Source organism: Squalius cephalus (assembly GCF_949319135.1).
Source record: "Squalius cephalus genome assembly, chromosome: 25".
NCBI classification, from domain to species: Eukaryota; Metazoa; Chordata; class Actinopteri; order Cypriniformes; family Leuciscidae; genus Squalius; species Squalius cephalus.
In genome coordinates, this window is record NC_137146.1 from 10,666,935 (window position 1) to 10,681,322 (window position 14,388).

At 35.2% G+C, this 14,388-nt stretch overlaps 1 protein-coding gene across 1 annotated transcript; it reads left to right on the forward strand.

Annotated features, from left to right (window-relative positions):
• The first annotated feature begins 639 nt into the window (after nt 1-639).
• sgk3 (serum/glucocorticoid regulated kinase family member 3) lies at nt 640-14,148 on the forward strand. The gene is made up of 17 exons (XM_079863115.1): nt 640-907; nt 5,260-5,441; nt 5,549-5,632; nt 5,905-5,977; nt 7,243-7,318; nt 7,644-7,719; nt 8,142-8,191; nt 8,800-8,857; nt 9,185-9,268; nt 9,375-9,506; nt 10,167-10,279; nt 10,718-10,754; nt 11,151-11,237; nt 12,311-12,406; nt 12,491-12,646; nt 13,022-13,111; nt 13,204-14,148. Exons 2-17 carry the CDS (start codon nt 5,364-5,366, stop codon nt 13,372-13,374), a joined length of 1,461 nt encoding a protein of 486 aa, XP_079719241.1. The 5' UTR covers nt 640-907; nt 5,260-5,363; the 3' UTR covers nt 13,375-14,148.
• Nucleotides 14,149-14,388: the final 240 nt, after the last annotated feature.

The following is a 14,388-nucleotide window of genomic DNA, read 5'->3' on the forward strand; positions in this document are numbered from 1 at the left end:
AACTGATCTCATTGAATACGAGTTTTCTTATTATAAGCCCATGCTGCCCTCTTGCGGATATTTTTTGATTTTATTTTGCCTTTGGAGGATTAAAAAATTGAATAAATATCTGCTTTGTTTGGCATAAAAATATTAGTTTGTTAAAAAAATACTATAAACAGGTTTACGATAAACAAACATATAAGGGAATTAGCATGTAACAAATATTATTAAACGCCTTGCCATGTTACATGTTTTTTTTTTCTATTTTAGTTATGATAAATTCCATTATTTATAATATAATATAATATAATATAATATAATATAATATAATATGACTTTTCAGCAACATTTTCAAAAGTAAAACAAATATAAAAACAAAATCATTCACAAATGCACATTTTATTTACACTTGATATTTTTGTATCTTACAAGATACAAAAATATCAAGTGTAAATAAAATAAAATGTTATAACTAATGCATTTTATGAATGTATGACATTTAAAACATGCCCCCGTCATTAATTTTAAAATATCCTTTTCCAAACAAGTTACCTTGTAAAAATCTACATAATATAAAAATGTGATCGATGTGTATGTATACATAAAAATGCGTATGTGTGACAGTTCTGCCGCTAGATGGTGCTGTTGTTTATGCTCCTTTACAACATTATTATTCTTCGTTCCTCGTTCGCATTTAGTCGCGTGACTGATTGTTTCGGAACTTCGAAACAAACGTCAATGTGTCTTTCTTTCACTGGCGGTTCATTGGTAACATGATGAATGTAGGAGACTACAAATTCTTTCCGTTAAGCTGGGTCAGTATTTAGTACCCAGACACGCCGAGTTTGGTATTTGAATCGTTGGACTTCCTTTGCCTCCCGACACGTCACTGGAGTCAGTTGGATGGAAAAAGTGAGAAAATAAGGCAAGTTATGTCTTGACTCTCTTTGAACAATATGAAGCTCGTGAGTGACTCTAGAAGTACGTCGGTGGTTGTAGTACAGTTTGGGCTGTAACAGGTCTTTTCTCTGCGATAGTACACAATGTACATTACGTAATAAAATGTTTATTTATTTATTTAACAGGCAAGCCAAATGCCAGAAATACAGTGCTCTACAAAAAAAGGAAACAAATGTCAGCCAGAAACCAATGTCTTCCAGTCGTGGTTTTGTTTTGAAGCTTGATTTCAGTTCAAAATATTGTTTCTAGCCGTCTGAAAATCTAGTTACAAAAATCTTCCTATTTTCAACATATGACCATCATGAATTAAAGAATTAAAGAATTCAGGCTAGGGTCGTTATTTTCAGCCGTTTATGTCATTTGAATGTGTTGTGCTGCAGCAAGTGCTATTTTTTTTTATAGATATATTATTATTATATTCTTATTAATAAAAATAGAGACTGATAATCAGTTTTATTATCACTCTTTACTTAATCAGTAATAAGTTATTCAGTACCAGCTACTATATTGTAGTCATAATTGTTTAGTTATTTGAAACTATGAATAAATATCAGTTCTTCATATTGGTTATTGCTTATTAGACAAAATAATCTGTATTTGTATCAGTCAAAAAGTATATATTGCTCAATCCCTTGTTTTGTAATATTTCATTAAATTGAACTGATTTCTTAAACCAATTCAACAACAAAATTAGTATAAAATTATTCATGGAATAGTTTCTCATTGAGAAATGAATCTATGTGGGCTAGTCTGTGTCATCCAGTATTCTTGAGGAGTAATGTTGACCATTGAAATAAAAATGATATGACCAACAACAAGTGAAATATTCACCAAGCCTTCCGTTAGAAACTTTATTGGAAGTTAAACTGTCCTAAGTTTTTTTTTTTATTATTGGTTTCTTTGACACACCATCCCACTTATAGATGCCAGTGTGTTTAGATAAAACATTTTTAATAATGTAGGATTACACTCAGTCTGAGATGAAAGCTGTACAAACCTGCACTGAAGCATTTTGGCACGGCATGAATCTAGATTTTAATGTGTGACATGTCTGTGCTAGTTTATGTCCATTCATTTGCATTTTCTTTTCGCCGCTCAAACCTGTTTGACAGTTTGAGGTGTTATAGTATGAGGTCAGGTTTAATAACAGTAACCTTTTGACACCTTCTGTGTAGTGATGACATTAACTAAGTGGTTATAGTTTCCTGAAATTGCATAATAATGAGCCTGAAGCTGTTGTATCACTTGTCCTGATTTTATTTTGTTAAATTGAAATAAGCCTTTGACAGTGATCTTTCACTTCTCATGTCATGCATAACAGAACCCAGTTTCTAGTTTCAGTTTCAAGGTGAAGTGTTTCTGTTTGGTTGTTTGGCTCTGACTCTGGAACAGACATTTCAATAAGGCTATTCTTTCAGTTGAAGAAAACTGCAGGTAAATCATTAGGGCTGTGCAGATGCACTGGCCAGTTCATTTATTTGCATATTTAAAACAATACTAGAGCTCTAATATAACTGACACATTTTAATATGCATGCGAGTCATTATCATTAAACTCCCTCATATTCCTTGCATAGTTCAATGGCCACGTAGGCAAATAAACCTGTGACATTCCTCCAAGCACACATGAATGTAGAAAATAACAGATCTCAGCGATACGATAAACTATGCAAAAGCTACAGTCTGTTATCTTATCTGGACACGTTTAGTTTGTATTTCGTGTCACGCAGTGTGATGAAGAGTGCTTATTCTACTGCTTATTTTAAAAATACGTATAATGTGCGTAAAGATGTTTATTATTCTAGAAAATTGTCTGTTTTTCTTTGTTTTGGTGGTCACTATTTTGATGAAGCTGGTGCATTTAAAGTGTCTCACAGAATTTCGGTACATACCTAATTATTTGAATTCAGGTTTTTGTAATATGATAATAAAAAGTTTTTTATATCTTATTAAAACACTATATATTTTTTTCTGTTTAAGTTTTTTGCTATCTTACTATATACAAAGTACTATATATATAAAGTTTCTCTCTTTATTTATATATATATATATATACTTCAAGCATCTTGGAGACGTTCCCGCAGTTCTTCTGGATTTAGTCTGTCTCAGTTTTTTCTGTTTCTTCATGTAATCACAGACGGACTCGATGATGGTGAGATCAGATCATACCGGCTGTTGTCAGACTCCTTGTGCATACACAAATCTCACTGGATTATTACAGTTAATGGCAAAAAGAATGTTTAGAAATGTAAACTGATATTTCGTACTGACACACTACAGCAAAAGATATAAATAACTGACTTAAAACCATTTTTTTGGGGGGGTGGGGTGGGGGGGATATTAACATGCCTAAGACTTTTGCACAGTACTGTATATATATATATATAAATTATATATATATATATATATATATTTATTTATTTATTTATTTATACACTCACCTAAAGGATTATTAGGAACACCATACTAATACTGTGTTTGACCCCCTTTCGCCTTCAGAACTGCCTTAATTCTACGTGGCATTGATTCAACAAGGTGCTGAAAGCATTCTTTAGAAATGTTGGCCCATATTGATAGGATAGCATCTTGCAGTTGATGGAGATTTGTGGGATGCACATCCAGGGCATGAAGCTCCCGTTCCACCACATCCCAAAGATGCTCTATTGGGTTGAGATCTGGTGACTGTGGGGGCCATTTTAGTACAGTGAACTCATTGTCATGTTCAAGAAACCAATTTGAAATGATTCGAGCTTTGTGACATGGTGCTTTGTCCTGCTGGAAGTAGCCATCAGAGGATGGGTACATGGTGGTCATAAAGGGATGGACATGGTCAGAAACAATGCTCAGGTAGGCCGTGGCATTTAAACGATGCCCAATTGGCACTAAGGGGCCTAAAGTGTGCCAAGAAAACATCCCCCACACCATTACACCACCACCACCAGCCTGCACAGTGGTAACAAGGCATGATGGATCCATGTTCTCATTCTGTTTACGCCAAATTCTGACTCTACCATCTGAATGTCTCAACAGAAATCGAGACTCATCAGACCAGGCAACATTTTTCTAGTCTTCAACTGTCCAATTTTGGTGAGCTTGTGCAAATTGTAGCCTCTTTTTCCTATTTGTAGTGGAGATGAGTGGTACCCGGTGGGGTCTTCTGCTGTTGTAGCCCATCCACCTCAAGGTTGTGCGTGTTGTGGCTTCACGAATGCTTTGCTGCATACCTCTGTTGTAACGAGTGGTTATTTCAGTCAAAGTTGCTCTTCTATCAGCTTGAATCAGTCAGCCCATTCTCCTCTGACCTCTAGCATCAACAAGGCATTTTCGCCCACAGGACTGCCGCATACTGGATGTTTTTCCCTTTTCACACCATTCTTTGTAAACCCTAGAAATGGTTGTGCGTGAAAATCCCAGTAACTGAGCAGATTGTGAAATAGTCAGACCGGCCCGTCTGGCACCAACAACCATGCCACGCTCAAAATTGCTTAAATCACCTTTCTTTCCCATTCTGACATTCAGTTTGGAGTTCAGGAGATTGTCTTGACCAGGACCACACCCCTAAATGCATTGAAGCAACTGCCATGTGATTGGTTGATTAGATAATTGCATTAATGAGAAATTGAACAGGTGTTCCTAATAATCCTTTAGGTGAGTGTGTATATATATATATATATATATATATAATATATATATATATATATATATATATATATATATATATATATACTGTATACATAGATTTGGTTATTTAAATTTTAGTGATTTATTGATTTATTTTTAACCTGTCATCAAGCTAAAACTGTTGCTGAAAATGCTGATTTTTTTTTTAAATCATGAACTGAGGAATGTCAGTCTTCCTGTGCACAGAAATATTTCTCAGCGCTCATTCACTCTCTCCTGAGCTGCTCTTCAGAGGCTCTGCCTGGCCTTTAAATCTGCATCTTCTAAAAATACCTCATATACAGTACCTCAGAGGGGAAGGGGAATGTCGCCCACCCAGAGAGCACTGGTGTGTTGCACTTGACAGAGGGAGTATGTGGAAGTGGCATATGAAAGAAGAATATCCCCGTTTGCTCCCTCCCAGTTGGAGAGAAGCAGAGGGGAGGATAAAAGAATGCGAGGAAAAGAGAGGTGGAGACTCATCGCTTGGCTGGCCAGACTGAGGCTCCTCTCTGTGTTCATGCCACACTTGATTAGTGACTCTGAGTGGCCTTCCTGTCCTGTCATGCAAGGCCCTCTGGAGCTAAATTGGACGCTGGACACTGCTGAAAAGAGCACTTGACGGTGGTGGAACATCTTATTTTTATGTTCTGTGCAGGACCAAAATGGAGAGTTCCCATCCGAATCAGGTGTGCACAAGAGGCAGGGAAGCGTTCTGAGGACCTGTGAGCCGTTGCTTGTGAGATTCTGAGAGGCCTCAGGATGGAGGAGCAACCTAGCTGCCCCAATGTCAGCATTCCCTGCTACAATGAACAGAGAGACAAGAATAAACGCTATACTGTGAGTCACATTACCTCTGATGCTCTCATACACGCTCTGTCACACTCTTTTTTAAATATAATATTAGAGCATCGTCTATGAGAATGTTTTCATCCTTGTATCGTTAGGTTTACAAAGTAATGGTCAGTGTTGGGAGGCATGAGTGGTTTGTGTTCCGGAGATATGCAGAGTTTGATAAACTCTACAACATTGTAAGTAAATAGATTTTTTGGAATGTATCTTTTTTTGTAAAATGTCCTGTACAAACCATACACTACAGATTTTTAAAGAAGTCTATTATAATCACTAAGGTTTCGTTTATAGTATTTGTTTAAAAATACAGTAATATTGTGAAATATTATTACAATTTAAAAGTATTCTATGTCAATATATTAATTTGTAAAAAAAAAAAAAAAAAAAAAGTTACTGACTCCATACGTTTGAATGGTAATGCTTTTTAAAAATATTATGTGTTTTTCCACAGTTGAAAAAACTGTTTCCTGCTCTGAATTTGAAGATTCCTGCTAAGAGAATATTTGGAGACAACTTTGACCCAGGTATTTCACATTTCCTTGATTTCTCATGAATTAATGCATATTGTACAGAGCCCGTAGGAAAATTCTGTCATCTCGTGCGCATTACGTTAGTGACTTTGCTTCATTTAGCTTAACAGAGATCATGTGTATTTGACAAATTTGATTATCCAACAGTGTTCCATACAGAAAATCAGCCATGCTAAATCCGCTCTGCCCGAGCCTATAAAATCTTTGTCCTTGTTTAATCTCATGTTATGCTCTCAGACAATGTGGCAGGAAAGTTGTGTGCATAAATAACAGAATGAGAATGCACACCCAAGTACCAATTGTATTTAACTCATGTGCGACCAATTATGTGGCCAGTATGTGGTCAAGATCTTTTTCATAGTGAAATCATCTGGTCATTGGAAGCACATGCAAAATTTGTGCACATGTTCTAAAAGCTTCTTCACCATTGGTAGGATTCTTTCTCTGCTTTTCTTTCTCTTCCCCCCTCATTCTCTCTGGATAATTGCTTTCTCACTGGACAATAACAGTCCAATTATTTGGTGCATATTTTTACGGTAGCTTCCCATGCTCCACTGAGGGTTCACTTTGTATTCACATTGGACAGCATTGGCTTTGATAAGTTACTGATAAATTAGTAATTTCCTGTCAGAGGTGATTTTAGTCATGAAAAGTTCTCAAAAATGGGTCGTAGATCTGATTGGGTCGTGGACAGCATGATAATATCAAAAGCTTGCATTATCATTTTTGGATGCACAGCTTTTGACATTAGCAATCATGCTCTCCTTTATTTTGGTGCAAATTCACATATCACTTCTTGGAAGCTAGGTAAATAAGCAGATGCTAAGATGAACAGGTTGCTAGACATCCGCAAAAACCATGAACAAAAATATGATAGATTAATGATTCAGACTGCATGGATAAATATGGGTTCACTTACAATGAGTTTGTGGTTTGTGTCTACCACAAAGTGTTTAGTGCAATGAATTATTGGCTACCAAGAACATGAAACCAAAATTCAAGAGCCATTTTGAAACTAAAATCGTAAATTATCCTATTCAGCCTGTTTCATGGTTATAATTTAGAATTTTTTAACCTATGCAGTTCATAATAATTGGGATTTTTGTTTCCTTTTTTTATGATAAATATTTGTTATATTGTGTTGGCTCACTACTTGATTAATGTAAAATCAGGCAAACCCAGACGAGAACTACTGCTATGCACATTTTTATCAAAATGAATTTTTTATGAAGCGCCTATATTTTTTGTGTAATTCTTAGAGTTTATAAAACAGAGAAGAGCGGGGTTACATGAGTTCATTCAGAAGATTGTGTCCCATCCACAGATCTGCAACCAGTGAGTATATATCAGCCATTTTTTTCAGCCAGTGTCAGTGCATCTACATTTTTGTAAAATTTGAATAGTCTTTGGATGGAAACAAGCCAAAACCAGCCACAATTTGATATCTCTCTGAACTTTGAGTACAAAGTTGATATGATTGTATCTTGTGAACTTGTGCCAAATAAAAGATGCTTCTTTTTGATTCTCGGTCAAATTCACCATGGTTACGGTTCTTGTTACAGAGAGCTGTTGATGTTAGCTTATATTTCTCCTCACAGCTGTGGCTTTGTATCGCCTCAGTCAGACCTCTAACATGTGAATGTTCATTTTAAATGCGCAGTCCTGATGTCAAAGACTTTCTGCAGATGGACAAATCTAAAAACTTCTCTGATGCCTCAGAGGATGAAGATGACAAGGTTGGTATTTGAACTATTATTATGTTTTTAATATATAATGTATTGAGTAAACTGTCTTTATACTTTTCTAGCTGTCTCGCTTGCTTGCTGTGTTCACAGACATTGAGTGTTATGTAGTTAAATATTAAGCATTTTTGACATGCTACAGTTATTTATAAACGAATGTTTTGTTAAAAATAGAATTATGTATAGCCTTTTTTCCCTTCTTTTTTTAATCCTTTCTAGGGACCGAATATGCAAAATAACTTGCGCTACAATCTCTGTTTATGATGTACTTTTAGTTTTTTTTTTTAAAGATTATATTTATGTACTGTCCATATGCAAATAAATGCATATTTATTGAATGCACATTAACAAATGTTTCTCTACAACTTTGAATTGAGTCATACCTAGTTGTTGTATTTTTGTCATATCTCTTACAGAGTAACTCTACCTCTAGAAACATTAACCTGGGACCATCTGCAAACCCACAGTAAGTGTTTTATAATTGTTTAAAATAATTATATATACTTTATTACTTTGTATAGTGATAAATATTTCTAAATTTGGTAGCAAAAAATGGTGGAAATTAATAGGGATGCACAATATGTCCGCCACCATGTCAGTATCAGCCGATATACGTTCATTTTTAATGTTGTCGTTATCGGTTCGATATATTAAAGCAGATAAATAATGGATTATTTCCTTCAACTGAGATACTTAAGATACGCACTGTTCGCCATGATGTTTTTGAATTGCTTGAAATATGATTGGAATCACTTCAAAAAGGAAAAATACTGTTAAGTGTAACATACTTACAGCAAGTAAGTCATAGAGGCTACATAAAATTATAATTAGAACATTATTATATGTGCTTGGGACATGGCTTTTAATGGTGAGACTTTTGTTTTTGTAATCAGGCTCTCAAAAATTATATAAAAATTTGGATTTCGATTTATCGGGCAATATATCGGTTATCGGCTTTCAAATATAAAGAATTATCGGTTATCGTATCGGCCAAAATTTTCATATTAGTGCATCCCTAGAAATTAATGATGCAAATGCCTTTATTTTAGCCTTAATTTCCATTTTTTTCCATAGAGCAAAGCCTACTGACTTTGACTTTCTTAAAGTCATAGGAAAGGGAAGCTTTGGAAAGGTAAATTTTCTTTTTAAATATAATATATTTTGATGTAAATTTTGTGCAATTATTGATTGCCACATTAGTGAGAGAAACTGGGTCAATTCCTTGTTTGTAGCATGTTATGTGTCAGTTACTGAAAGCTCTGAATGTCACTGAGCCTTAATACATTCTCTGTTTTGTTTGCTGTATGGTTAGCCATAGTGTTTGTTTCTAAACCACGGACTCTCCATTCAGGAAGTGAAAGTATCTCAGTTATGAAGTTAGAGCTTGTTTTTTGTCCATGAGTGGCAGTACTGGAAGGTGAAACCGTTGCTAACCCACCGTGTCCTCTCTCACACAAAGGTTCTCCTTGCAAAGAGGAAGCGGGATGGGAAGTGTTACGCCATCAAAGTCTTGCAAAAAAAGGTCATTTTAAACAGGAGAGAGGTAATGATTTTCTTTGTTTTAAAACCAAAACTTTATTAATCCTCTCTCTCTCTTATGATCTTTGACATTTGATTAATAAATGCCTTTGATATTCTTTTCACACCAGCAAAAGCACATTATGGCTGAGCGTAATGTGTTGCTGAAGAATGTTAAACACCCCTTTCTGGTTGGACTGCACTATTCCTTTCAGACAACAGACAAATTATACTTTGTCCTGGATTTTGTCAATGGTGGAGAAGTGAGTATTATTTGTGGTTGTGAAACTCAAGGCTGACATCTGCCTTATCACATCTCAAAAGCCACTGTTTGGCAGATTAAACCAATATGTTATAAATAGAGCTATTGATGACAGTGACATTTGTCATTGTTTGTCTTAAAGGGATAGTTCACCCAAAAATAGTCATCACTTACTCATCCTTATTTCATTTCAAACTCTCTGCCTAACTCAAAATATATTTTGAAGAACTGTTTTTGTTCGTACAAACAACAAATTTAAAGAAAAAGAAAAAAAGTCATACAGGTTTGGAATGACATAAGTGTGAGTAAATAATGACAGAATCTTTTGGTGAACTATCACTTTAACAAGGAAATGTAGGAGGTTGCCATGTGACATCTAAGTGAGATGAAGCCCATGCATGACTGTTGCAAATTATTGCTAATTTTATTGGCATTTTGCATGGTTCCTATTCACATGTTCAGTTAAACCACTGGTCTGACTTCCTGTTTTTTAGGTTTTATAAGTCTGATGAACATATTTTTAAATGTCAGCTAATGAAAAATCACATAAACAATCAGTATCATTGTGAAGCAGGCTACAAAATAGCCATGACAAACCATGATGTAATAGGTAGCCTATTTACTAAGTGAATATTGCAATTTTTGATTCTTTCCATTACAGCTTTTCTTTCACCTGCAAAAAGAGCGGACCTTTCCTGAACCCAGAGCGAGGTTTTACATCGCAGAGATGGCAAGTGCTCTGGGATACTTGCACTCTCTTAACATTGTTTACAGGTAAATGCAGCTTTATTAAAGAATCAAGCTATAAATACACAGGTTTGGTGGTTCTCAGATGATGTTTAGCTGTTAAAGTGTGTGAGAATTCCCAGGAGCAGAGAAATGTTTAACAGACACATTCTACACCTCCTCTGGTTCCCCCGTTGTTGCCATAATGTCACTTGGAACTGTACTTGAAAAATTGTGATTGAACTGACTTGACTGTAGTCATTTGAAATTACACTCATGTGTGAAATGGCCATCATGAGAGCATAGTTTGCATTCATAGGGTGTGTTGGTATTTCTATTCATATGAATTAAATGGTTTGTCTTGTCATATTATAATTGTTGATGGTTTTTCTGTGTAATGTTCTGTGTAACATTTTTCAGTTGAATTGTTCCTGGCTGAAAACATATGACAAAATGCTAATGTGTTAAGTGTTCTTGTGTTCCCAGGGATTTGAAACCAGAAAATATCCTGCTGGACTCTCAAGTAAGTATCCCTCTTTTTTCCCCACTTTTATCATTGCCAGAGCATAGCTGATCAACGTTGTGAGAGTTCCAGGGGAAACAGAGTAATCTACCCTCACTGTGAAGTATAACAAACTCTTTTGATTTTCCGAGACGAGGTGTACGAAGTATAGCTTTGGCCAGCCAAATAAAACATAGCAATGAAACCGAAGACTTATTTTTAATTTGTAAGAATGCTAGAGATTAGTTTAAGTTTTATTTGTGCATTTCCTGTCAAATCTGATGAAACTGTGAGGTTTCAAGGCCCTGCCAAATATTCCAGTCAGACACTAGATTCTTTGGCTCTGTGGAGAATAGGCCTTTTGTGTGGTGACATGCTTCCTGAAAATGTTCCTGTTTGCATCTTTTGTTTGTTAAGGGACATATAGTCTTGACTGACTTTGGACTGTGTAAAGAGGGCATCTCTCAAGCAGACACAACAACCACATTTTGTGGGACACCTGAGGTATTGTATAATATAAATACGATGGATGAATGATGCTTACACTACTGTTAAAAATTTGGGGTCAGTAATTTTTTTTAGAAAATTAATACTGTTATTCAGCACGGACATATTTAATTGATCAGTAAAAAGTTTTTATTTTAAATAGGTGTTATTCTTCTGAACTTCCTATTCATCAAAGAATCCTGATAAATATATATCACGGTTTCCACAAAATATTTAACCGCAAACCTGTTTTCAACATTATTAATTCATAAGAAATTATGTAATCATCATCACATGATCAATGATGCTGAAAATTCAGCTTTGGAATTTGGAATTCACAGGAATAAATCACATTTAAAATAAGATTTAAATGGGAAATTTTTTTTACAGACCAAAGACTTTTGAACGGTAATGTATAGCATGTGTCTTTAATTTTATGTTTGAAAAGTGTGTTTAACATGTTACTGTGGTATGTATGTTACAGTGAATATATGGTTTAATTAGTTGTTGCATGTAAAAAAAAAAATACTTATTGTGATTATTTTTATTAAATTGTTACATATTTGGTCATCACATTTGCCTAGATAACCCTTGTTGCAGTTTCCTCAGAGAAAATAGAGTGCTGTAGTCGTGTTGTCGAAACCCGGAATACCAATTCACCAGTGGTTCCCTCGAGATTTTCCTAATGGGTTTTTCAATTTATGAGTAAAATAAGGTCTGTGGTAAACATGTTTTGCTCTACAACGTAAATTACACACACTTGCACCCCAAACGTTATTATGTAGTTACTTATTATAAACATACATTATAAAAAACATAACAGCTTCGAAATGCGCTTTTTCGATTTGGGCGTGTGTAATTTATGTTGTAGAGCAAAGCATCCAAATATCGTCAAGTTGTGTTTACCACAGACCTTATTTTACTAATAAATCCAAAAACCTATAGGAAAATCTTGAGAGAACCAGCGAATTAGTCTTCCGGGTTCTGGTGTCATGGCTGCTGCACTCTACTAACTGCAAATTAAGCTTTTGGAGGGTAGAATAACATAACGGTTTTAATGCAATAATTGCATTCTTTTGTTGTTTTGATAGTATCTAGCTCCAGAGGTACTCAGGAAACAACCCTATGATAACACTGTGGACTGGTGGTGTCTGGGATCTGTGCTCTATGAAATGCTTTATGGGCTGGTAAGGTACAAATAGAAATCTGGCTAGTTGTCTGAAATACATAGGTAGCAAAGCTTAAATCTTGTTTTATCTTTATGCCAACAGCCTCCGTTCTACAGCAGGGACACACATGAGATGTATGACAACATTCTTCACAAGGAGCTTGTCATGCGCCCTGGGGCATCCACAGCTGCCTGGTCCATCCTACAGGCCCTGCTGGAGAAAGACCACACCAGGAGGCTTGGCTTCAGAGATGACTTTGTGAGATATTTAGTACTTATATATCACCCCCTGGTGGATGATTGTAGTAGAATCTCAATAGTGTTTTTGCTGTATAGTTTCCTGATACATGGCATTCAATCAGGCAATGAAACACTTCAGAAAAAAATAAATACATAATTAACCCTGAACCCCATTTTATTTTTTTCCAAAGCAAAATTTAAATTGCTCTTTTATAATATTTCTATACGTCTTATAATATTGTTACTCGCCATAAAAATAGCCAAGGAAGCTGGCATGGCGTTAAAATGCCAATAAAGCAACCAAACAGTCGAATTCTGTTGTATTCAAATTCAAATGTTGAATTCAAAATATCTTGGAATATCAAAAAAAGACCTTGTATGCTATTTGTTACAGAATGAAGTCAAAGAACACGAATTTTTCTCATCCATTAACTGGTATGACCTTGAACAGAAAAGGCTTCCTCCTCCATTCAACCCTAGTGTGGTGAGATTTAACAACATAATTATTTTGCTAAAGTTTCTAACTTTTATACTTAAGTATATTAAAACAGTCAACTCTCAAATGTTTTCTTGCAGGAATCCCAGTATGACATCTCAAACTTTGATCCCGAGTTTACAGAGGAAACCGTGCCAAACTCGGTGTGCTTCTCTTCAGGGCAGTCAATCATCAATGCTAGTGTCATGGAAGCTGATGATGCCTTCCTGGGATTTTCTTACGCGCCGCCATCAGAAGATTCTTTCCTGTAAGGGTGGCGCTGCTTATGGCGATCCACAGAGAGCTGCATTAAAAGTCTGTGAACGCTCTCTCTGATGAAAGGGAAGCATTTGCTGAGCATGATGTCCCGATCGGAGGGTGGACCCTTTTGTTTCTTAACAGAAGCAGTGCAGAAACCTTTTGGGATGCAGGGTGTTTCAAACTTTATTTTTATGCAGAAATAACATTATATTTTGTTTAACATTGAGCTGAAGTAATGATGTTGTTTTCCTGAGAATATTTTCAAGGGCTGGTGATATTTGCAAACAGAACATCCACTTTGACACATTCCTTGTTTTTGCCCCAACTCTTACACTTGATTGCTTATAATATTGTGCAGTATATGAAAATAAATATTTTGTAGTTTAGTCTTTTATTAGAAATTTACTTAAGGGGACATTTTTTTTTTCATATAATGTCAACACAAGCAATTAATTTATTGCTTGACATATTAATATATATTCCCCTTATACTGTGTAATATGTGAGTTAGATAAATAGGCAGACCTTTAAGCTGTTTTGAAGTGAATTTCAGTAAACCCTGTAAGTTACGGGTCATCAACAGCCATAGTGTATAGTGTAAATTATACATTTGTCGCTATTTGCATCTTAGATTTCTTAGTAGCGCTTAAATACTCACAATGACCCTGTTATAAACCACTATTTCATTTGCCACCCTCTACTTATGAGATGAGACACCATAGTGCCTACTGACCTATGACATGACCTTTAAATGATGTACTGTACAAGTAAACATGTTTTCTTGAATCACTTGGCTGTCACATGTTGCCTATTTTTTTGCATATATTTGCATGTATTATGTTCACAGTACATTTGGGATTGGGTAATACATTAAATTAAGTAATAATAATAAATTTAAATAGATGTGGTGTGTTTCACACTCATTAAATTTATTATTTAATAATTATTAGAAGCGTTATTCGAGGAGGGTATGTTTCTTGAGTCACGTGTGATACATCTCATTTGCATATATAATATTGATGTCTA